Source organism: Colletotrichum scovillei, assembly GCF_011075155.1.
Source record: "Colletotrichum scovillei strain TJNH1 chromosome Unknown Contig00005, whole genome shotgun sequence".
NCBI lineage: Eukaryota > Fungi > Ascomycota > Sordariomycetes > Glomerellales > Glomerellaceae > Colletotrichum > Colletotrichum scovillei.
Window position 1 is genome coordinate 1,326,933 of NW_023336263.1, and position 24,420 is coordinate 1,351,352.

Sequence of the window (24,420 nt, forward strand, 5' to 3'; positions counted from 1 at the left end):
CGCTTCATCGACTTACACACTGACCAGTAAGACGCGGCTCTGTCCAAGCGGTCTCAACCAAATAGCTGGCGGGACCGATAGCGCATTATTACGAGCTCGAACACTGTTAAGCAACAATATGGACCTCGGAAGCAAAACATAGGAGGCCGATTCTTTTGTCCAGCCGGGCACAATTTCGCGCCAAATTGCAAAGAAATGAAAGAAAGCCGACTCGTCGTGGCGTGGGGATTCTGGGGGCATCGGCAGACGACGCGAGGTTTCCCCGACTCACCGGAAGGGAAGGACCCACCCTTGGATTTTTCGAATGATTTTTTTTTTTTTTTTGTTCTTGCCGGGCTCTTCCTTTGCGCTTGCCTTTTCTGCCGGAGAACTGCAAGAAAAAGGGCAGGTGCGACCGGGCGGTCAGGAGCTCTGTCATCGATCGCAGCTTCCCATTGGAACGTAACTGCACCCGGCCCCGGGAGCTCGGGCCATAGCTGCGCAAAAAACGGCCCAGAAGGTCAGGTACCCATGGAAGGTACCCACCCGGGATCGCACTAGGGAAAAAGGCAGCTGCGCAAAGAACGAACCTACTACGTACCGGCCAGCAGCGCACCGCAGCTAAGCCCGCGCTGAGAGCCACAAAGCGCCACCCCTGCTTGGTCAGAATTCCAGAGCCCAAGAAAATAAAGCTGCACCTTCCGGTCGCGTCACTTCCGCCCTACCCTCGAAACAATTTCTTTCTTCCCCCCATACCCAGAACAATCCTCCTCTTTTGACTCTCTGCTTTCCAAGTTCTTCATCTCGATTGCATCAATTCGCATCACAAAGAATCGATTCTTCAATTGTTCTCTGCGAAACCTTCGATTTGACCAAAATCCACATCCCATTACACGCGTTCTATCGCCAAGCACACATCATATCATCACCTGACGATCATGCCTCCCAAGGCCGCCCCCAAGAAGGCTGCTGAGCCCAAAGCAGCACCGAAGAAGACTCCCCTTCCCAAGAAGAATAACGAGATCACTAAGAAGCCTGCCGCGAAGCCCGCTGGAAAGAAGGAAGCTACTACTACCAATGGCGCGGCTGCCGCCTCCAAGAAGCGCAAGCTCGCCGAGGAGGAATCAGAAGTCGAAGCGTCCGAGGCCGAGGAGCCCGAGAAGACCGAGAAGCCTGCCCCCAAGAAGAATACCAAGAAGGCAGCAGAGCCTGCTGTGAAGAAGACCAAGACTACCACTGCCGCCCCCAAGAAGAAGGCCGCGGCTGCCGAGGAGACCGAAGAGGAGCCCAAGGTCGCGAAGCCCGCAAAGAAGGCTGCCGCGAAGAAGGCCGAGCCCAAGAAGACTGCTGCTGCGAAGAAGACTGACGCCAAGCCCGCCGCTGATAGCAAAAAGCGCAAGTCAAGCGAGGAGGCGACAGAAGACGAGAAGCCCAAGGCGAAGAAGTCAAAGACCGACACTGCTGAGGTCGACAGCCAGGCTACAGAATCGGCCAAGGCCACAGAGTCTGCGGATGAGGAGCCCGAGGCTGTCAAGCCTGCGAAGGCTACCAAGAAGGCCGCTGTCGCTGCCCCCAAGCCTCCCCCAGCCCACCCCCACAAGATTGGCAAGAAGATCAATTCTGCGCCGACCCAGATCCTCGATGTGTATGTATTCGGCGAGGGATCCTCTGGCGAGCTCGGTCTTGGCAGCAAGAAGCTTGACGGCAAGAAGGTTGTCGATGTCAAGCGCCCGAGATTGAACCCTAACCTCGATGCCAAGGACGTCGGTGTTGTCCAGATTGCTTGCGGTGGCATGCACGTCGCTGCTCTGACCAAGGACAACAAGATCCTCACATGGGGCGTCAACGACCAGGGCGCTCTTGGTCGCGACACCAACTGGGATGGAGGACTCCGCGATGCTGACGCCGAAGAGGAGGAAGACGACGAGGACGACTCCGGTATCAACCCCCACGAGAGCACGCCCACCGCTGTTGACGCGACGAACATTGCTCCCGATGTCAAGTTCACTCAGGTCGTTGCCAGTGACAGTGCCACATTCGCCTTGACTGAGGATGGCAGGGTTTACGGATGGGGCACATTCAGAGTAAGCTATCTAAACGCAGCATGACGTGACCAGTAGCTAACATTCTCCAGTCGAGTGACGGTATCCTCGGTTTCACCGACAAGATCCAGATCCAGAAGACTCCCGCCTACCTTCCCACATTGAAGAACATCACGGCCCTTGCTGCCGGTTCCAACCACATTCTCGCTCTTGACGACAAGGGTGTCGTTGTCGCCTGGGGCTGCGGCCAGCAGAACCAGCTTGGACGCCGTATCATCGAGCGCAACAAGCTTTCCTCCCTTATCCCCCAGAGCATGGGTCTTCCCAAGAACAAGGTCGATCGCATTGCTTGCGGATCCTACCACAGCTTTGCTCTTGGCAAGGATGGCGCCGTTTGGGCCTGGGGTCTGAACAACTTTGCCGAGACTGGTATTGAGATGGGCGCTGGCGAGGATGACGCCGTTGTTCTGCGTCCCACCATTGTCGAGTCGCTCAAGAACTACAAGATCAAGCAGATCGCTGGTGGCGAGCACCACTCTCTTGCTTGCACCGAGGACGGCAAGCTCTTGACCTGGGGACGTCTGGATGGCCACCAGGTCGGTATCCCTGTCGAGGAGCTGGATGCGGAAAGCGTCATTAAGGATGAGAGCAACAACCCCCGCATTCTCTCTAAGCCTACTGCTGTTGAGGGTAAGTCCAACATGTCTATTTGTTGCTGATTTGTGCCTAATGTTTGCTACCAGATATCTCCAAGTGTGTATACGTTGCCGCTGGTGTTGACAACAACTTTGCCATTGACGGAAAGGGCGAGGCTCACTCGTGGGGCTTCTCTGCCAACTACCAGACTGGCCAGGGCACGACTGAGGATATCGAGACCCCTACCACCATTGACAACACCGCTGTCCGCGGTAAGAAGCTCGTCTTCGCTGGCGCCGGTGGCCAGTACTCTATCCTGGGAGGTGTTGCCGATGTTCCCAAGGTCAACGGCTTCGCGCCCCAACCAGCCGCTGGTGGTTTCAGACCTGTTTTCTAAGTCTCTTAGAGAAAAGGTTGGACCTTGTCAGCGCGGCGGCGAGTCCCAAATGACAGCAAGCGGATACGACTGGCTTCTACAAGAACACGGATGATGAATGAGCAAGCGCTGCAATCACCAGAAACAAGAGGTGGACTCCATACATGAGCTGAGACGGCATACCAATTCCAGTCGAGATACTTTTTCCTTTGGTTCATTCTCAGCATGAGCCATGTTCACTCGCGATACGATACATTCGTGCGGCAATCTGATTTTGATGAGTTTCCGGTTTTTTCTCAAATGTCCCCTGAGCGGACTAATAGAATTTTCATTCCCAACGAGAGCGGCAGTGAGGCTTCGACTCGGCATGAACGGATGGGCAGATATAGAAACGGCCTCGAAGGGGAGTCAAACTTATGATACCAACGAGGATTTTCTGCTCGACAAGGCCCCTCCTATTGTGTGCCTAGCGGAGGATCGTGACCGCCGCGGAGGCTGTTTGGCTATGGAGACTGATGATAGTCTCCTGTAATACTATGCTTGGTCTCGAGAAGTTTTCAAGGTCTGATCCTCCCCTTTTCTTTACACTTGATGTGTATATTACGAGAGGATCTTCTAGCCCAGCATTATGCATTTTTATATTTTTAGCAGCATGGAAAACGGAAGGGATAGGAGGCATTGGGCTATCAAAAATTTATTTCTGGCTTCGTCTGAACATGATTAAGAGTATTGTACAATGACGTGAAGCATCGTCGGCCCCTTGGCTTCCGCCTCTCCTGGTAGCCGTGGGCATGCATCTGTCTGTCTCGCTGCCTTGTTCGTCTATCGTGGCTCCTTTGTTTGGGCTCCTGTTGGCTCTCGCACCTCTCCCGTGGCTCCCACAACGTTCAACTTCCATGGCATACACCAAAATGCGCCGTGCCCTTGTTGGTATGATTGGGTCTCTCTACAGTTCCGGCGTTTTCGAGATTCCTCGCGTGGGACCTGTCTGTCTTTTTTGGTGATTCTAAGGATTTTCCTTCATGTTGTCACCCTACCCTGCTCAACCCTTCAGCCCAGCCGCCGCCTTGGCCAGAGACCCGCCGCTGCCCCTAGAGCTGAAAATACCCATGATACCGAACCCGACGTAAAATAGCGCAAGCGGGTACGCCACGAGCCCGCGCATGCCCCTCATCCGTCCAACGGCGCAAAACATGCCCGAAGCGGAGTACGTGCACCAAAGGATAGCCATGGTGGTAAAGACGATACCGAGGGGCGTGTCCATGGGCATGAAGACGCCGAACACGCTGGTGGCGACCAGGGGGAGGAGGCAGTATCCCAGAACGGAGGAAGAGCGGGTGAAGGTCAAGGTCGAGGAGAAGTGGCCCGCGGCGTTGCGCGACGGGTGGTCGTGGTGGGTGTCCGGGGCGCCGGGGTAGCCTCCGCCGACGGAGGAGACGGGCCCGCCGTATTGGGGTGCTTGGGGTGCTGTTGAGGGGTGGGCGTCGGTGGGTGTCATGAGGGAGAGGATTATGTGGAGGGAGGTGCTTCCTAGGAGGGCGAGGCCGTAGATGTAGCCAAAGTGGATTTTGCCGGAGAGGAGGAGGAAGGTGCCGTACTGAAGGGGGAGAGAGGTTAGCTTTGTGTTGATGGTAGGGAACGGAGGTGAAGTTTTGGGTTTTGTAACGTACGGAGAGGACGAAGAGTAGGGGACCGAAGAGGTCTGCGTCGTCCATTAGGTGTTGGTCGATTCGGCGGAAGGGGTTCAGGACAGCCAGAGTCTGTAAGTCATCGCAGGTCAGCCAAATGGTCCTCCTCATGTTCAGGTCCGTTCTCATAGGGGTTGGGGGAGCAAGTTCTCCCAATGCTTCACGCCCACTCGCGCATCACACCCAACAAAACACACCTTTGCCTGAATATGTCCAAAGTTGACCCCAAGCTCCTCGAGCAAGGGCGGCTCGCCGTCGTACCCTTCAGTCGAAAAGGCCGCCAGCCAACCCGTGCGCAGACCGCCCTGCTCGCCCATGCGACCCGACACACCGACGCCGCCGCCAGGAGGAGCACCGAAAGCCGCCGCGCCGCCGAAGCCACCTGCCGCGGCGGGTTGGGCTCCGTAGCCGTACGAGGCCTGTTGTGGGGTTGCGTGGCCCGAGACGGCGCCGGCTGGGGAGTAGGAGGAGGGGTAGAACTGGAGGTTTTGGGCACCTCCTCCTCCTCCGCCGCCGCCGCCTCCTGCGCCGGGGCCGTAGGATTGTTGGGGTTGGTAGTAGTTTGACATTGTCTGCTGTGTGTGTCGGATTTGAGAGTTTGAGGTTGAGGTAGGTTTGGTATAGGTAGCTTGGTTGGAGTGCCCTTTCGATTACTACCCCCTTGTCTGGAGTAGGCGCGCCTCGATTCCGTTTCGTTTCGTCGTCGGTTCGTGATAGGAATCGTTGCAAAGCTGGTTGCAATGGATTGTGTGTAGGATAGAGGAGCTAGTCGTCGGTCGTGGGCTCGAGAGCCGTTTTGCGCCGGGGTTGCGAGGCGCGTTTGGGTGCGTGAGTGGACAGGTGGTACCTGGAGCTGGCGATATTGGAGACGTAGCTTCTTTCGAGGTTCACCACGTCAGTCAGGGCTGGTCGCTGGAGCTGTAGAGTGGGGCCGTGAAGAAGTCTTCTTGCCTGACGACTGAGGCAGAAGGAAAATACCCGTCAGGCATTAGTGTTCATCGATAAGATTGCGTTGCTTCTTCCGTTATCGATAAGATAACGTCTGATCATGTTTCCCTCGGACCTTTCTTGACGACCCTGGACCGGCATTCCTTGTTCCCCAGTTCTCCAGTTCTTGTGGACGCAGTAGTGTATTATTCCACGAACACATTATGCATCAGCAGGATGAGATGAACTGCGGATACAGCAACAGCTACGCATAAGTCACTAGATCATGTCATCATCCCGCTGAGATTGTCAAAGTCACGCAATTCGTCTCTTCTCCGCTGCAACTTGCAAGCATCAACTCCAGTAAGTGTTTGCTTCCAGAAAGCGAACAACGGCAGCCAATTCCTCTTCCATCTAGCGTCAAACAAAGCGCAAATTTCTGCCCGCCAGATTAGGCAAGCAATACTTCCAAGGATGTTCGTCCGGGGATGGACGCTTCTTCTGCCAGCCCACATAACCCAATCCCCAACCAAACAATACGCTCGTGGGCAGACTGCGGCAGTTTTCTGCTGCTACTGACTCTCTTCACTGGAGCCCCTATCAACCCATGGCATCGGTAACTGGCCACGAGGTGACTCCGCCAAGCATCACGGCAGTGGACTGTCATCTCCACTCAACCCACGCAGGATCAGAAGTTCTGGACAACATCGCGAGGGCAGAGAGTGCATGTGCTCTCTTAGATGGACAAGTTCACCTTGCTTCATCTCATTCTAAGGTGCTTATGCTACCAATAAGTAGACATCTGGTCTTCGGGTATGTTTCGTTCGAAAAGCCGACCATTTGGTGTCGTGCCATTGCTCAACTGAGTCGTGTGCCTGCTCAATACGATTTAAAGCCCTAGTCGACGTTCCATCGAGTCCGTGTACGGCTGCTCTCCGAGATGGTGGACTGAGATCTTCCGGTCGAGGCTCTCTCCGGAGCCCGAGGAAATGGTGTGAGCTGCTTTTCCGTTGGGGTCGCTGGTGTACTGTTCCCCATCGTGGCTCATAAACCGCGTATTACCTTCTTCAACAACCTCGACCGCATCCCTAGTAAGCCCAGGGAACCCCTCGTTCATGCGGTCCTGGGAATCTCTCGATTGCCGGGATTTCTATCCCACGGAGATGTCGATGGATCCTACCTCGAAGCCAGGTCTCCATCAATGAGGCGGCCCTACGGTGGTGGAGTTTGTTTTCCACCAACGGGAGGACGGTCTGCTTTCTAGCCCAATTTAACAACGGGGTCAGTGGTGGTTGCGAATAGAATGCCACGGCCTGGATGGCAGCTGTCTGCAACGACGGTACAGCGTTCCTTTCATCAAGACCTAGCCTGACAGCTCTCAGAGACGAGGGCTCCCTGTTGACGATGCGAAGTTTGTATTTAAGCTTGATGGCAGCCGGCTAATCGGCAAGAGCTGATCCCTCTCGATCAGTCTTCACTGCTGCAGTCATTCATTCCTTACCTTGCCATTGGTCTTTTTGGTCTTTTAACAGCAAACATGGGTCTCTACAGGTTCCTCATCGCCATCCTCCCGGTCGTCTTGGCCGCGGACCTCTACGTCGCGCCCGCCGGCTCAGATAGCGCTGCCGGCACTCTCGCTGCTCCTCTCAAGTCCATCCAAGTTGCCGTCGACAAGGCCGTTGCTGGCGACACCATCTACCTCCGTGCCGGCACATACTCGCCCACGACTAACATCAAGATCACCAAGAGTGGTACTTCCGCTAAGCCCTACACCCTGACGGCTTACAACGATGAGGCCGTCACAATCGACGGTGAGGCTTTGCCCGGCACCCCCGGCGCTCTCGACTCCTCTCTTGCCAACGCCGACCGTGGTGTTCTTCACATCGAGGGGGCCAACTACTGGAAGTTTTACAAGTTGACCATCATCAACGGTCCCTACGGCGTCTACCTCCGCGACGGTTCCAACAACTACTTTGAGCGTATCGTCACCCACGACAACTACGAGACGGGCTTCCAGATGCAGGGCTCCCTGAGCAATAACCAGGTCATCTACCTCGACTCCTACCGCAACCGTGACCCCCGCAAGAACGGCGAGAGCGCCGACGGCTTCGCCTGCAAGGAGGGCTCCGGCACGGGTAACATTCTGAAGGGCGCTCGTCTTTGGGAGAACGTCGACGACGGTCTGGACCTTTGGTAAGTTTGAAAGAACCTATCCACATCCCCCAAACTCACCTAAACACCCACTAACAAGCATAACAACAGGGAATTCAAGTCCCCCGTCACCATCATGGACACCATCTCATGGGGCAACGGCGTGAACCGCTGGGGCTTCACCGACTTCCAGGGCGACGGCAACGGCTTCAAGCTGGGCGGAGGCGACGCCGCCGACGTCGGCTCGGCCAACCACGTCATCACCAACAGCATCGCCTTCAACAACGCGGCCAAGGGCTTCACCGACAACAAGCAGCCCGGCAACTTTCAGTTCACCCGCAACACGGCCTACAACAACGGCGCCGTCGGCTTCCAGACCATCACGACCAAGTCGACGCTCAAGAGCAACATCGCCGCCGCCAACTCGGCGACCACGGCAAAGTCGGGCCAGACGTCGCTCGTCAGCGGCACCACCAGCAGCGGCAACTCGTGGGACGGCAGCGCGACCTGGTCCGCTTCGAGCTTCAAGAGCGTCGATGTTAGCTTGGTCAAGGGCGCGCGCCAGGCCAACGGCAAGATTGTGGCGAGCAACTTCTTGATTCCTACCTCTGGCGAGGCCATTGGTGCTACCACCACCTGGTCCTAGATCCTGGTTTCTCGTCTCGGAACATACTATCTTACCCCGTAAATAATTCATCTGTACATACTTAGACTGCCATAGAGCGGAGTACATAAACCAACCAGTACACATTCCAACCAGTACACATTCTCTTACATATAAGACTCTTCTTGCCTTATTCCGCGTGAAACCCTTTGCCTAAATGGCCATTTTGCCCTTTGGAAGCCTCGAAATAGTTGCTTTTTAGTCACGGAGACTGATGTACCAAGATTCTGAACAGTCGGGTCGGCCCAGGGACGGCAAAGTAAACTCTTCAAATTGTGATGTTCATGTCTGCGCCAACTTTTGTTCTTCATCATGCTCGCTACGCAGGAAACAATCAATGAGCGTCAGACACTCGAGGTGAGATGAAGGTTCCAGGCGTTTGCAGTGCCGTCGAGACGTTGAAAGAGAGCACAAGCGCAGCGGAACATTTCGACGATGGACTCAAACTCAAAATCAAGACCCGTGCTCTGTTGACAAGGGGAACCCATTGCTCATTTCCCACGAGCATCAGCGTGGATGACCAGCCACAGCAGAGGCGGCCCACTAGAATCAGCTTTGTGGCTGATGAGAGAATATGTGGCGCAGCATGCACGGAAGGCCCGAGAAAAAAGTTGTCGGCGCCCGGCCAAACCCGCTCCTCCGAAGCGCAGGAAGCTCGGAATTTCTCGTCGGCAATTTCCATGTCGTCGATGGATTTTTTTGGATAGGTTGCGAGCCATTCTTACGCCCAGCGCCCCCCCTCGTACCAGCCAAGCTGTACTGAACACGCGCGACATCGCATCTCGGGTCCCTGTATACCGTGCGATCAGTCATCGAGCATCGATCCGCCTCCATCAACAACATCTCTACCGCCCTTCGCGCAGAGGCTACTAATACAGCAAACATGGTGAGTTCGCCTCAAGCTTTCCCCTCCTACCCTCCTCTCGCGCGCGCGCCTCTTCGAACCCGAATGCGCCGCCAGAGCTCATCAACCTCCTCCCGGTCCCGCGAAGCGCAACCTGACTGACCTTCGCAACCCTTTAGGCGTACCGCCTCATCACCCAAGTCGTCTTCGTCGGCACCCGCATCGTCGGCCGTTCCTTCGCCGCAGCCTACAAGCAAGCGCAGGCCTCCTCCGAGTACGCCCGCGCGCAAGCCAAGAACGGCAACGCACCCGCCGGCACAAAGGGCGCCGGCACCGGCGGCTCGGGCATGACGCTCGACGAGGCGTGCAAGATCCTCAACGTCGAGGCACCCGGCAAGAACGGCGCCGACGCCAACGCCGGCGAGGTCATGGAGCGCTTCAAGAAGCTGTTCGACGTCAACGATCCCAAGAAGGGCGGCAGCTTCTACCTGCAGAGCAAGGTGCTCCGGGCGAGGGAGAGGTTGGAGAAGGAGATTGGGCCGCTGGTGGAGAAGGAGGAGGTCGAGGCTGAGGTGAAGGAAGGGTTCAAGCCCAAGATTTACAAGGACCGGTGAACTGCCACCGCGGGAACTGCGGCGGCGACGGCAGGACGGTCGTCATGAGGACGCTGACATAACCATGGACGACGAAAGCTTCCTCTGCGACGAGCGATCCTGGGCCGGGCCAGACCGAATCGATGTACGAACGGACTCCGACGGAGGGATGGGAGGGGGTACGACCACTGAGAGTGCTCTGTCAAGAGCTATTTCAGGGTCAGAAAACTGTATTGGAACAAACTTCACTCGACTCCGCATGGCATGGCGTTTTTAGGAGGTGGAATCTCTTTTTTGATTATTTCGGCGCGCGCGCTCACGGCACCGCCAGCATTGGCATGGTTAGACGATAAAAGGGGGCTCTGCGCGAAGAAAATTTGTTAATACTACTGTACTATAAGAGATGATGGGAAGAGAAGAAGAAAGAGAGACGGGGGGCTTCGGACCGATGGGAAGAGGTCTTTAGAGAATGCAAACACCATATTGCTACTCATGCATAGAGCCAATGAAATGCGTCTCACGCTTGATTGAGTCGTCGACTGGCGGCTCAACGTTGCTTGGATTCTGGCATTTTTTCACGACTTTGGGTGAACATGTTCCAGTGTCATGCTGACCGACTTGGTACATGAATTTTGACTTATCCAATTCTTTTCAATTTACAATATCTCATTATTTCGAGCAACCAACCGCCCCTCCGATACTCGGCCTACATCAAGTACTTCACAACGCAGGACATCCATCCCCACCCATCAATACAGAACTACATGCCTCAAAATTCTGACCCAACACAAAAAGTGAACTGATCGTGATGATCAGTTCCAAGTAATTGCCCAGAGGCGGATTCGAACCGCCGTCAACACGGATCGCTGTATAGAAGAACCACAACGTATCATCCTAACCAACTAGACGATCTGGGCGAATCGAAGCTTGCAGGTATCTCCTTGGTGGGGGAGGAAGCTTGGTTGACAGATCCGCTCGGAAACGGGTCTATGGACGGACTCCCAAGTGAGGTGGGAGACGAGATGTGTGAGGGCTTACGCGCGGTGGAGCAAGTGGGTGTACTCTCTGAGGGCTGCATGGAAGCCTCGTGTAAGACTTGAGAGATGGGTAGAAGAAATATAGCTTTAGAAGTTGTTGCCCAGACTCCAACGGTTTGATTGAAATTCGTACCGTTGTTCTTAATGAAGCTTGTCGGCGTTGCTAGGGTTGAATTTCGAAGAGCTCTCGAACGACAAGTCTATGATCTAGCGAGTCTCAAGACACTGAGAGATGATAACTCCAGACAGAAAGCCCTAGTACGAAGTAGTTGCAACGAACAATACCAATTTCTCATTCCATCCGCCGTTGAGAGTGTCTTCAGCCGTTAGACTCCGTCTGACCTGTAAATCTGGTCTGGCCGTTCACCTTCGCGTCTGACTGTTGACCAAATTCAGAGCCTCGGATAGATCATCCGTTCTAGTCCTCTCCATATACTCGATCCCATTCTCACTTTGCATCCGGATCCCGCCAGCCCCAGACCCCCGAGCAGCCCTCCGTCGCTCGACGACAAGCCACCGCGACGCTCCCACAACAGCACGTACAATGTCAACAAAGTTGAGCGCATCCTTCAACGCTCTCCATTGGAAGCTCCGCGCAGAAACTCTGGTCTCGGCGGTAGGCCGAGTAGAGCCGTCAGCCCCATCCCAAACGCCGCATGCGTCCTGCTCTTCTGTTCCAACCCCTCCATACGCCGTCTCAGGCTGCTGAGGCCAGATTTCCCGGCTTCTTACAGGGATGATTCGCGTCGCGGAGTTCTGATCTGTGCCCTGCTCATCTTCGTCGCCGGCATTGTGTCTGTTTTTTTGCGGTGCCGCTGGGTCTTTGTAGATGGAGTAGGGGTAGGCATAAAGGTGGAGGATCGATACGGCTGCCATCTCGAAGCAGAGGAGTGTATTGGGAATCCCGACGGCCCATGATGGGTGGGAGATGTACGCTGTTGGTTTCAATGGGCCGCCGTCGCCTGTGAGGAACTCGAAGATGCCCTGATGTAGCTTCGGTGTTAGCGTATGTTCATGGTAAATGACGGCCAGGAGAGGAGGCTGTTGGGAGCCAATTGTCTAAAGAGGGGAGATTTGCACTCACGGTCTGAACGTAGAATAGAAACACCACTAGCTTGATGGCGAGGAATTTGAGTAGAGGTCGATGCTGGGCCATCTCCTTTGAGGTTTGGTGGTAGAATTGCAGCAGGCACATCATGGCTGTGACGAGGGACAAGATCTCAATGACCATGACCTATTTGTTGTCAGTGTCTCTAGTCTTCGTTCTCTACCATGTTCGACCCTCGAGAATCTTGTCTTCATTGTGGTCTCACCCACCCAGATCTTAGCATGGCTAGGATCCTTGGATTCCTTGCAATACACGTCCGCCGCTTCCGTGATGCACTTTGTGAGAGCACCGAAGAACTTGACAGTACAGAACTGGAAGACACCGAACCAAATAATCTAGCAAAAATTAGTCAGACGCAGGCTATGTAAGAGACACCATGTTTGTGAGCTGCATTCACTCACGTTGAACCATTTCAGGCCGTCCTCAGTCTGTCCCTTTTTGTTTCTTCCGACATGTTTGACAAAGAACCGCGTGGGATTGAGCCACTTCTTCGGCTCCACCAAGTTGAAGACCTGGCGTAGTGTATTCAGATCGGGATGCAGCAGCTGGCAGAGTAACAGGAAGAAGGATGCGATGACTAAGGACTCGTAGAACTCATAAACGCTTCCGATGTACACCTGCTTCTTGTAAAAGATGATGCTCAGGGTGCATGCGATGGAGTAGACGGGGACCATCAACAGGATCCGGATGATTCTGTGCACCAATGTCTTTTTGTCAAAATCCACGAACGCTCTGTGATGAGGCAGTGCTATAAAACGAACTACAAGGAACTCACTGCTTCTGTTCTTTGGGTTTTGTGTAGTTGCTCGCGTGTCTAAAGATGAGATATGCCGTAGCGCAGCAGGCGACTATGGTTGCTCCTGCTGATAGAGATATCAACAGGCCGTGAACTCGGATACCGCCACCGAGCTTCTGTTCGACAACTTGTAGTAGATTTGTCAGACGTGCCTTCGACCGGTATTGTCATATATTGTTACGTACTTGGAACATCCAGATGATGATCTTTGCATCTCGCCATTGAATCTCCAGGACGGTCCAATTCCGTATAATGTCGCTCTCGCGTTAATCGATCCAAGATCTCGGCTCACGTCTTCGTTCAGACCACAATAGGAGTCACCTCCGGCTTCGTAGCTTTTCGCGCTCTTCCGTGCTCTCTATCCTCCCGATTCTTCTCTTGTGGCTGTCCTTTTATCGTTTCTGGTTGTCTTCTCTTTGTGATGACTGTCAATGAGAAGGTACAATAAGACAGATTGTCTTAGATAAAACCAGACTTGAAGAAGCGAAAGACCAATACAAGTTCCAGAGCAGACACTGAAAGAAAACAATGATGAAAGGCTACACGGGATTAGCAATGAGAATATACATCCTGCGCCTCTGGAGCCCAGGCTTTCTTATCAAGAGAGTAAAAGCTTAGGCAATTACATGAGAGGACCAATCTCACCCAAGCTTTCTTCGTTCTCTTAGCATCATAGCCAATTATTACCTTACCTATCCTAACGAGACAAAACCTGACGGATCTGCGGGCCTAAGATCATAGTGACCAATAGACTTTCGAATGTCCTGAACGAGGTAGATTAAACAGCCCTCTCCCCCATTTTACAGCCTTTGCCCAGCCGTACTATCCGCCGACTTACTCGTGTAATTGTAACTTTACACGCAGACGTTGGCATGAAAATCTCTTAGAATATTAAGGTTTCGTTACAAAGCCCAGGCGCAAACGCGGCGACAAGGGTCAACCCCCCACTGGGCTGAGCCGTCATAGCCACACTTTACACGTCAACGGGAGATTCGGGAAGACCCGTTCGTATATCTAATGGCATAACTCAGTCTCGGCATGGAGTAATCCGTTTGGTCGATGTCCTTGTGCCCTTGATTATAGAGTACCTGATTCGTCCGCTTTTGCCCCATACAATTGTGAATGCGGCGGAACCCGAGTTACGAACACGAGATACGAGCTAGGCGTGTTCGTCAGTCACAGACTCGCCCGCTTCAGAGTTTGGGGGTTGACAGATCTGCCTTGCTAGGCCTTGGCGGCTTCGAGTGCCGGCTTCCCCTGAATAGGCATTTGCTTCAACCTTGCACGATGCGACAGTAGCCACCGTACCCGTAGCTGAGACACGGACTTCGGTCTCTAACTACAGGTCCTGATTGAAGATTATGATATCGTTACCCGCGTAAAGTGCGAGCTATCATTGGCTCTGCCTACCGTAGCCTTCGCTTGCAGTGGCTGATCTTTATGTTCATCCTACCCCACGATCGTGACACAGCCCCATATATTTCTTGGTGGATAGTCTGTAGTCTCAGGCAAAGCAGGAGGCGGGATTGAGAGACTTTGAAGACTCCGGAGCCGTACGGAGCTCGAGTCAGTGTTTGTCTAGGCAAGTTACAGTGCCTGAACATCGTGAGCCTCGATGCTGACTGGTCAAAAGTTTCGGCTCCCACCGCTTAGCAAAGTGGTGAAACATTGGCTGCATTCTAACGAATGGACATATGCTACCCATATACTATGGCGGAAAGGCGGTAATGAAGAAAGAAAGAACAGAAATGGCTGCGCAAGGCGCACTTGACAAAGGTGATTGCCCGCGTGTTCATCGGATCGGTTGACATCAGTTCGTCTCAATTCCGTCCCGATGTCATGACTGACGACAGTCTATCGTGCGGACACATCATTTCGCCTTTCGGCTTTGCAAACTATTCCCGATATGTGGCTTAACATTAACATTGTAGCGAATGAGAATGGCTTGATTTGCAGTCCTCTGCCTCATGTGAAATGGGGAAAGCCATGGATAGGATTGAGCATCTCGTCAGGAGCTACCCGTTAACCCATCTCACGACTTGGTATGGAATTCAGAGTCAAGATAATTTCCGTCATCCTAAGCTGTTCAATTATTGCCTCCATGATGGCCCTCTTAAGACGTATCTCGAGCACTCAAGTGCTTTTTACATAAGGAGAACTTTCCTTGAGAGTTGAAATTGACTGCTCTTGACGAAACAACTCTACCTACATTTTACCTCGCCCTGTCAACCTTCAGAACAGCAAAACTGAACCCCAAACCCAGTCACAATGGCTTCATCTTCACCGATCGCGTCCGCTTTCTCCTGGCTAGGCAAAGAGAACAGTCCAAGCCCAACAATCCAGCCATACGGCTACATCGCTACCGCTCTCTTGGTCGTCGTCTTTTCCATCTTGCTCAAAGTCTCCAAGCACGACGATTTACCCCTCCTCCAGCCACCACCAAAGTGGTTTCGACCAACCTTCCTAGCGCAGATTGAATTTTTCAAAATTGGAAAGGAACTGATTTCGAAGGGGAGAGCTACGTTGCCCGGCAAACCCTACAAGATCCTTTCGGATAGCGGAGAAGTTCTTGTCCTGCCCACTCGTTTCGCCAACGTCATTCGGAATGAGGAGGATTTGAGCTTCGGGGCTGTGGTCATGCGAGTGAGTTGATAGAGCTGTGGAACTACCCGATGTGGCCCTGTAACTCTCAAACTTGGAGGAGTTATTGGGTATACTGACACACTGCTTTAATTCGTAGGATCTCCACGGAAAGATCCCAGGCTTCCAGCCCTTTGGGTTTGTTGATGACGACAAGAAGATTCTACAAGTAGTTGCTCGCAAGCAGCTGACCAAGTCGCTCAGTAAGTTTCACGGATTCCCGGCTCGGGAAGCCGCATCTCGATAATTGACACGAAAATCTCTCTTGTAGACACCATCACCGAACCCCTCTCTCTCGAGACCGCATTCGCAGCAAACCTGATCTTCGGTGACTCTCAAGGTAAAGTGCCCTCCCCATCTCTTCTTACTATCTTCTGGTAACCGGACTAACGACTTCACAATCCCTTCAGAATGGCACCAACTGCCCCTAAAAGACACAATCCTCGACCTCGTAGCCCGCCTCTCCTCCCGCGTCTTCCTCGGCCCAGAACTCTGCCGCAACGAAGACTGGCTCCGCATCACAAAGGACTACACCGTCCTCTCCTTCAAAGCAGCCTTCAAGCTCCGCGCCGTGCCCCTCCGCCTGCGCCCCCTTCTCCACTGGTTCTCCGCAGACTGCAGACGCACGCGTGAGTCCCTCGCCGAGGCCCAGAAGCTCATCGCGCCAGTCATTGAGAAGCGGCGCGCGGAGAAACGGGCCGCGGCCGCTGCCACTGTTGAAGGCCAGGCTGCCGTGGTGCCGGTGTCGAATGATGCTATTGAGTGGGCTGAGGCTGAGGCGCAGGGAGGGGCGTACGATGCTGCCATTTTCCAGCTCACGCTATCGTTTGTGGCTATTCACACTACGACGGACCTCCTTGCTCAGACGCTCATCTACTTAGCCAGTGAGCCGGACCTGATCGACCCCCTAAGAGCCGAGATCGTAGAGGTCCTGAAAGCCGAGGGATGGAAGAAGAGCGCGCTGTATAACATGAAGCTCCTAGACAGCGCCATAAAGGAGACGCAAAGAATGAAGCCCGTCTCTATGCGTAAGTCCAGCCCGGCTCCATCACGCCCAACAAACCAAAGCCTCCATCTTACAAATCTCTTCCTCGACTACAGTCCTCATGCGCCGCCTCGCCACCAAAGACGTAACCCTCCCAGACGACAACATCACCATCCGCCGAGGCGACACCGTCTCCGTCGACACCTACAGCTCCATCGACCCGACCGTGTACGAAAACCCCGAGACCTACGACATCCATCGCTTCCGCCGCATGCGCGAGCAGCCCGGCGGCGCCAACAAGGCGCAGCTCGTGACGACGAGCCCGGAGCACCTGGGCTTCGGCCACGGGTTACACGCGTGCCCTGGCCGGTTCTTCGCATCCAACGAGGTGAAAGTTGCGCTCTGTCACTTGCTGTTGAAGTATGATTGGAAGCTGGCGCCGGGGTCGCCTTCGGAGCCTGTTATTACGGGCGCGTCTATGAATGTCAATCCGAAGGCTGTGGTTATGGTGAAGAGGAGGGTGGAGGAGTTTGATATTGATAATCTTGGGTTTGGGGACTTGGACGCTTGAGTTTCTGTGAGTCTGGTGGGCTTGTTGACGAGGAGCATTTTTGCTTAGGCAGTTGATCAATGCTTCTAAGCAGTTTTTCTACCGAAATATATAAAACATGCAAAAGGGTTTGGACTTGTTCGAAAAGGAGGAGTCTCGACAGCGCGGTCTCCAGGCGTACTAGAAACTCCGCCCCCTTTCTATGAGTCCCATGTCAAGGAGACCCAGAAGAATAAAATATTCATGCCATTGATGGGAAGAAGCAACATTACTGACTTGTACCTCCAACGCGAATCGTCATAGGAGAACCTCCTCATTTACCATGCTCCTGCCAATTAACTGCTGGGTGGAATGGAAGATAGTAATACCACCGGCGAAAGCAGCATCAGTAGCGTCGAGATAATTCACCACAGCCAATTCCAGTACTCTTAGACATCTCTCATAACCCGGTGCCCCACAAGATATCTAGCCCTCCCAGAAGACCCTAGAGCGCGTCAAGGAGTCCCAACGAGATTCTGCGTAACACCATACATAGCAAAACGCAGAACGAAGGTGCGTGCGGGACATTATCAGTCCCAGAAACGGTACCTGCATCCTCGATACTGCTTGTGAGCCTCACGGCAGCACCGTTGGCCCCTTTCGGCCCCCGCCGGCGACCTTTATAAAGTGCCTCGTGGAGCGCGAACACAGCGCAAAGCACGAACGCACCCATCTTGAGAAGGCAGTTCAGTTGGATCAAAAAGGGGATTATCCGATGGGATCTTGCGCTTTTGGGTGAGTTCAGCGATGAAGGAACGAAACTTCATGTTCAATAGCTAGATTTATACTATTGGGAACAGAAAAGAGTTAGTTTAACTCTCTGCGCTTCTCCCAAGTATTCTGATCATTTCAAAAAGAGCCTCAGCGAAAGGAGACGGCAGATCTTGGTCTCTAGCGGATGAGTTGTCATGGAAGGGTCCGGTAAAATGCGCCTAGCAACAGTCCGAATGGAAATGAAACTCGCATCAATGCCCTCAGGAGTAGAGAGCACAGCTTCAAATCCGGAAACTGTGTGGAGAGAAACATGCAGCATCTTTGCTGGTAGATGGTATTATATACTTACTTTTTCTTGATGAACACTTGCACCTAGCTACAGTTTATGCCAGGAAACACAGTTGCCCGGTTTAAGGTGTCCCATGAGACACGGTACTCACCTTACACCTATTCATAAGGAAAAGAGACTGCGTTTGAATCGAGAATATGCCGAGGATACTAAGAGAATCGTTTCCGAAGGGGAATGACGCGGAGCACACGTCCAGAATGGGGGATGCAATCTCCTCGCTCAACCTTCTACAGCTAATACGTCGTCACTGAGTAAGACGCTGTACGTGGAACAATACTGCAAACTAACAAAGAAGAGATATAGACCAAGATGCAGAAAATTCACCAAAGGGTAACCAGCGGCAACCATCAGCCAGGCAACCTCATGTTCCTAGAATTGCGCGCATAGCGACACCGTCAGGAGAGAAGGGGGTAGCATCCGACCAGCCACGTTGATCCGTCCTCAGTATCCCTCTCCAGAATCTTCAGCATTTTTAGCTGAACATAACATGGAGTCTTCTTCTTTGTATCTGATATCACAATCTATCAACTCAAGATCTGTCACGTCACAGATAGGGTAGCTGGCTGACTGGATACACCGCATGAAGAGGTCTCTTAGACTGAAGACCTGAAGATCTACAAGCTTTGGCTAGCGACCGGTCGTCTATCGTGTCTAATACTGTGCAAAATACCCGGTAGATGACAAGGCTGGCAGCTTATACGCCTACAAGATGCTTGAGACGGACTTACAAGTCTCAACGAGGAAGGTACGTGGGGGGAAGGGTAGTTGTTCTAGGGAGAGAGGAGAGCAAATGACGGGGCGCTTGAGCCAGAGTGACAATTACTGCACCGTTGAGAGAGACCACGTCCTAACAAGAATCGCACATCCTCTCATCATGATACATTGCGCGCTTGCTCACGTTCACATTGATGCTCCAACGACGCCGAGGTCCAACGGTGTCTCGAACGGCCCGAGAGTGCGCTCGTCGCAATAGGAATAGGCTCATGATTGTTTCGTCCACCCAGATGCTCCCTGCGAAGCCATTACCGGATTCAGCAAATCACTTGCGATGTTTGGGGAAAATGTGTGTGTGTGTGGCTGACTAACTGACACTTGAGAGTCAATCGACGTTGGCCTACATCAGACCAACAAGAACGCCTCGTCCAACAGTCGACAAGCCGCGCTTAGACTGTAAAGTCTGTGTGGTCAATGTGGGAGCCAAAGAGATGGTATGCCCATGGGAGGAAATCTTGGCATAGCATATCGAGTGTTTGGACGAGACGGAAATGGTCGCTTCCAGATCACGATATTAGACTTTTTGGCCGATTTACGACAACGTTTTGGGTGGAGGGGTCGTCGACGTAGATCGCCCCCGCATGTTGCCTCTTTCGGCTGACCGAGTCGGCTCCGACCGAGCAGTTGACCAAAACTCCCGTACGGATATCCGTCCCGTTCAGCGGTTGAGATCCGAGAATCAGCCGCGAGCTTACCAGTTGTGCCTCGACGACAGGGATGACATGTCTGCGAGGTTTCTGGAAAACCAGTGTAGTGTAATGCAGACGCCGGTCACTTTGAGAGCAGAATGGGTAATGGAAAGACAAGGGAAAAGAGGCCCATTGGAGGAAACTCTATCTGGGTTCTTGGCTGTCAGCATCCGGCACAAACAAGTTTGTGGGTGACTCTTTCGGCGTGCAGTTAGTCGTCAGGGGACGGGGCGGTCTGTGACGAGTTCAAGCGATCATTTCTCTCGCTGGGAGCCAGTCTGAAGTCGGGTAGAAACGCCACGCTGTCGATCGGATGCTGCCACTGGCGAGCGAATTGACATCGTTCGTTCGGGGGTGTGGGGGAGAGCAGCAAAGAAGACGAAGAGGATGAAGTGAGGATGAAGCAGCGCTGCATAAGCTTAGAGCCAGGCGTCCGTGCTGCGTGCTGCACCGAGTGTTGGGTGGTGGTTGAGTTGGCTTTCGCGTTCATGTTTCGTGTCGCGGCACTTGAGGCCGAGCCGATCAGGCTGATGTGGGCATTGATTGCTAAAGGCGAGCGAGGTGCTCCGTACGGTGCCAGTAGGCCATGTGCATGCGTGCGATGCGTCACGCGAAGGACCTCGACCAGGCTCTAGCTGACAGGAGACGGACGGACTTTTTATCAATGTGTAATTAGCGGGTCTTGGCTAGTCTTCACGACGTGAGGTGTCTGGGGTTGAGTTGTGCATTTCTCATCAGCCTTGGAAAGTCGGGGGCCAGGTGCCAGGCCAGGTCGCCAGGGTAGCGGTATGTTCTGTATCCGTACGGAGTAGGGATAGGTAGTGCTGCTATCTCTCTCTTGAGTTTCTTCTGGTTTGCGAGATTTGAGCAACATCAAGAAGTACCTTGTCCGAGACTTCGGCCGATTGCCGCCGAGACTCGAACGGCAGCTGCACCGTGCCACCGTCAGGTAGGACGGGGGAACGCCCACCAGGTGTGTGACTTGCGGCGGGAGGGCGCGCGGAAGGCGTGGCGGCGAGACACTAATTTAGCAAAGGAAAGTCTCCGACAGGGTGAGGCGCGAGGGTGCATTTGTCGTGGAACAGCGACTTGCTGGGCTAGAATTACTCGCAACAATTCTTGCTGACACCTCGGTGGCCTGTATCCGTCGTAGAGGATAATTCGACCTGTCATTAGTGTGTCCCTGAGGCCCTCGAGTTTTTGCTTTTTGGTTGCAGTTGCCATGATTTGCAGTCTGAAAGTGACTCACTGTGAAGACGGGCTTGGCGCAGCGGAAATGTCCAGGGTTGCACCGGTTGCTTGATCAGCCGGAGGAAAAGACGTCTGGGAGATGTCCGTAGGAAAGTAGTAGGAGGCCCGTTGGAGGAAACAGGCTGGAGGAGGAAACAGGGCCGTGAGGTTGAAATCTCGTCAATGATCAGCGTCAACGTTGATGGAGACCCGGAGCTGATTCAACGTTCAAAAAGACCTCCGTTGCGGCGGACGAAGGCGGCGGTGGAATGCTGCTGGGACCAGGGGAGCAGGGAGGCCGCGGGGCCCGGTCCACATGGAATTGACGACTTTTTGTTGTCTCCAGGATTCGAATGGCTGCTGTGCCAAAAACTTCAGCTTGGTTGCGGTCGGAGGGTAAGACTAATCGACTGTAAAGGCTTATGTAAGGGGTCAGCAACAATCCACAATGGGAGCAGATAGTAGTCGTAATTGATCCGCACGCAATTTGGCATATGAGGTCCCTGCCAGGCTGTAAGACAGTGGGTGGGCGGGATATCCGTACGAGTAATACGGGACCTCGATCCTTTGTCGCAAAAGAGCTCTTAGATGTGCGGGCCTGATGCGAGATGGAGATGAATAATAATGGTTCAGATATGCTTGTTTGACTGGCGGGAGGCTAGCGGAGAAGTTGCGGAAGACTGGCGGTGGCATGGCGGGAAGTCCGTGGTGGGAAAACCCGGCGAAACAACCGGACAGAATGCGTTTGGATAGAGGAGGTCTGATAAGATGGAGCGAGGATGGAAAGACAAGTGTAGGATGCGATACTTGAATGCAAATAACATGAGTTGTAGCTGGCAATGAGGGCGATGTGGTGGGATGGCCGTGGATGGAGTTGGAGATCGAAACGAGAGATGCATATTCGGAAAGAGAGACCCTCCAAGCCTGGACTGCTCTTACCCTCTTCTCTCTCTGCCTGATTGGCTCGCCTTTGGAGGAAGGAAGCTGATTCAGCAGCACTAATCCAAAACAAGACACTGTAGCCCTTCTTGCCTTTGCTTTCTCCACATTTTGCCGGATGACTCGAAACCGATTGCCAGGCCCCACACTCCTGACAAGCGCGGATTTCAGATGTTTTGACTGGCCAATGAAGCTGTCCTTGGCCAGGTAGGCAGTGACCAACCAGACTGTGAGAATTCAATGTGGAAGGAACGTGAAAAAAAAAAAAGAGAAGAAAGAAGGACCAAAAAGTCCAAGGAAAGAACCCCGGGAGCAGGGAAAGCGGGGCTGGACCCCATCCCTTGTCCTGGTATTGCCGCCTTTTTACGCCGGCCGCAGACAACGCAACGTGCAGCACAAACTCGGGCAGGCGCTGCTGCTATCTCCCAAGTGGGGCCGCCTTCCCTCAATGTGGTGTCTCCGTTTTCTGCTGTCTGGTCTGTTGTGCGTGTTCTGTGTTCGGCATTGCCATCGCAACCTGCAACATTTCTTGTTGTTTGCTTTCCCCTTGTTTCTCTCCACTGTACACTACTGTTGGCCTGCCGCGTGCTTACCTTAGCTGCGCACTTCGCTCTCGGAGTTTTGTAGCGTCAACTTGTGCGACGTGTCTGACCTCTATCATCGACGACCATCGCGCTGGATACTTGCGTTTCAACACTGCTAGTATCCACTTTGATCCCTTTTTTTGCCTCTTTTTACGGAGTTCCTCATTCTTCTTTTTTTTCTGACTGCATCAAGGGTCAGCACACATGCGTCCGGGCCCATGGAGATCGGCTTGGACAGCTCCATGACGGGCAGGTGCTAGATGATGTTCAATTTGCATCTGCTTTTCAGATGGAAATGTTTGCAAGTCCACGTCAATGTGTCCAAAATCTCTCAACGAATTGGATGCCGCTAACGTCTATGTTGCTCAGCACTGCCGTTGTTGGTAGCCAGCCCTCACACCCTATACTAGCACGGCTACCTAGTCTGGCCAAAGAGGGTGTTCGAGTCCCTCGCCGGGTAGATAGATCGTAGAGTTGCATTACACATACTCGCGCACACACATACCGACGAAAAGAGACACACACAACACACACCTCGAAAGCGTCCTTTTTTCCGATGACGCGTGCCTCTGCACACGGACACTCATCATCCCATCTCATCCCACCGCTGACCGCCTCTTCTTCGTCCAAGATCGGGGACATCTGTCTGTGTACCAACGACCAAGATGCCTCGAGACAAACCCCCGCGGCGGTTGAAAAAAAGCTTACTATAGTAGAGACCGGTGCAACTATTGCCGTCTCTGACTCCTCCCCGATCTGCCCTCCCACGGGCCACAAGTTACAACGGTTCAAGGAACCAAGGAACCCAACGTCTGGTCTGTGACCTGGGAGGTATCATGGTGGCTCAAGATGGCTCATCATGTACTATCCCTCGACCGTCAGGACTAAGGAATACTATGCCAAGGGAACAGGATGATCCACACAGCCGTACCCCCACCACCTCATGGATGACGGCCGTCTTGCACCCTGGCACGCCTCTGTGTCTGGGTCTCCCCGACAATTTAACAGCTGCGGGCCCTCCCATCGCGCCTCCACTCTGCTGCATCGTCCGTACCTACGCAGCGCTGTTAGTCGCATCTGCACGCCTTTTCTCCTGGAGCCAAGCCAAGCACGCACTTTCCAACGAGTCCCAGTCTCCCAGACTCTCACCCGTGCCGCTAGAAAGGTCCTTTTAGAACGAGTCCCAGTCTCCCAGACTCTCACCCGTGCCGCTAGAAAGGTCCTTTTAGCTGGGTACGGGAGAGACGTGGATACGGTACACGGTACCTACATATCCCACTAGATGACGCCCACAACACCACCAATTCCCATGTACTCACCCAGGAAATGCTCTCTGTCTTTCTTACTAGGCTAACAGCAGCCTGCCGGTAAGTACCCATCACTCTGAAGACAAGGTAGTATCATCACCCCAGTCAGGGTGCCTCGACTTCGCCCTGCGTGCAACAATACCTCCTGAATGCCCAACATCGTGCTGTGCCTCCACCTGTGACCTAGCATTACCTTACTCCGTACGGAGTACCTACCTTACAGTACTGCAAGTTGTTAGCTACCGGCCGGGCTTAAGACTTCCTAGATCCGGGAACCGACTCCGGCGCAAATTGTCACTCATCTTGACGCATCGTTGATTGGTAATGTTTTCTGTTTGGCTCCCGAAGTCGATCCGATAGACTGCCTGGGCGGCCCCAGGACCCTCTTTATTTTTTTCCTCCCTCCCAGACCATACGGATGGATACCCAGTAACCCAGTCTTTAGGAGGTAGCTGCTTGCTGGCCCTGGTTTTCTTTCTCTTAGGTTGTTGATGGAAGCTTCTTTTATTTTTTCTCAACTCCCATTTCTCATCCATCAACTCGCTCTCGGGTCGACGGCCGCTGGGATTTGTGTATTCCTCCTTTCCTCCGCCGAATGACCGCCTCTTGGTCCGAAGCGCACCTCGACAGTCAGAAACTCTGACACATACACGCTCTCTCTCTCTGTCACGCAGTCTCAATCCACCGGCTCTTAGCTTCCCCCCCTTCAGTCCTTTGATCTCTCTCTCTCTCTCTATTTCATCCCCTTTAACACGGCACATTGCCGCCTGACTCTTTCG

The 24,420-nt window shown here is 53.5% G+C and overlaps 6 protein-coding genes across 6 annotated transcripts; 4 read left to right on the top strand and 2 right to left on the bottom strand.

The window, feature by feature from the left end:
* Nucleotides 1-714: 714 nt before the first annotated feature.
* Nucleotides 715-3,718, top strand: HER10_EVM0003990 (GDP/GTP exchange factor). Its single transcript, XM_035473650.1, has 3 exons — nucleotides 715-2,063; nucleotides 2,114-2,711; nucleotides 2,765-3,718. The coding sequence occupies exons 1-3, from the start codon at nucleotides 918-920 to the stop codon at nucleotides 3,052-3,054; spliced, it is 2,034 nt and encodes a 677-aa protein (XP_035333889.1). The 5' UTR covers nucleotides 715-917; the 3' UTR covers nucleotides 3,055-3,718.
* Nucleotides 3,714-5,587, bottom strand: HER10_EVM0001670 (Yip1 domain-containing protein). Its single transcript, XM_035471410.1, has 3 exons — nucleotides 4,919-5,587; nucleotides 4,704-4,793; nucleotides 3,714-4,630 (listed from the first exon to the last, which is right to left on the bottom strand). Exons 1-3 carry the CDS (start codon nucleotides 5,288-5,290, stop codon nucleotides 4,076-4,078), a joined length of 1,017 nt encoding a protein of 338 aa, XP_035333739.1. The 5' UTR covers nucleotides 5,291-5,587; the 3' UTR covers nucleotides 3,714-4,075.
* Nucleotides 5,588-6,895: 1,308 nt separating this feature from the next.
* HER10_EVM0000640 (pectate lyase L) lies at nucleotides 6,896-8,445 on the top strand (the record flags this gene model as incomplete). The annotated part of the gene is made up of 2 exons (XM_035470412.1): nucleotides 6,896-7,841; nucleotides 7,911-8,445. Exons 1-2 carry the CDS (start codon nucleotides 7,186-7,188, stop codon nucleotides 8,443-8,445), a joined length of 1,191 nt encoding a protein of 396 aa, XP_035333663.1. The 5' UTR covers nucleotides 6,896-7,185.
* A 302-nt stretch (nucleotides 8,446-8,747) lies between these two features.
* On the top strand, nucleotides 8,748-9,921 carry HER10_EVM0002504 (uncharacterized protein; the record flags this gene model as incomplete). The annotated part of the gene is made up of 3 exons (XM_035472211.1): nucleotides 8,748-8,755; nucleotides 9,109-9,148; nucleotides 9,487-9,921. The coding sequence occupies 3 exons, from the start codon at nucleotides 8,748-8,750 to the stop codon at nucleotides 9,919-9,921; spliced, it is 483 nt and encodes a 160-aa protein (XP_035333790.1).
* Nucleotides 9,922-11,300: 1,379 nt separating this feature from the next.
* HER10_EVM0011183 (uncharacterized protein) lies at nucleotides 11,301-13,063 on the bottom strand (the record flags this gene model as incomplete). The annotated part of the gene is made up of 6 exons (XM_035480621.1): nucleotides 11,301-11,921; nucleotides 12,022-12,171; nucleotides 12,255-12,380; nucleotides 12,447-12,738; nucleotides 12,821-12,968; nucleotides 13,027-13,063. 6 exons carry the CDS (start codon nucleotides 13,061-13,063, stop codon nucleotides 11,301-11,303), a joined length of 1,374 nt encoding a protein of 457 aa, XP_035334396.1.
* A 2,046-nt stretch (nucleotides 13,064-15,109) lies between these two features.
* Nucleotides 15,110-17,037, top strand: HER10_EVM0002022 (ent-kaurene oxidase; the record flags this gene model as incomplete). The annotated part of the gene is made up of 5 exons (XM_035471751.1): nucleotides 15,110-15,484; nucleotides 15,582-15,684; nucleotides 15,753-15,821; nucleotides 15,892-16,509; nucleotides 16,583-17,037. 5 exons carry the CDS (start codon nucleotides 15,110-15,112, stop codon nucleotides 17,035-17,037), a joined length of 1,620 nt encoding a protein of 539 aa, XP_035333769.1.
* Nucleotides 17,038-24,420: the final 7,383 nt, after the last annotated feature.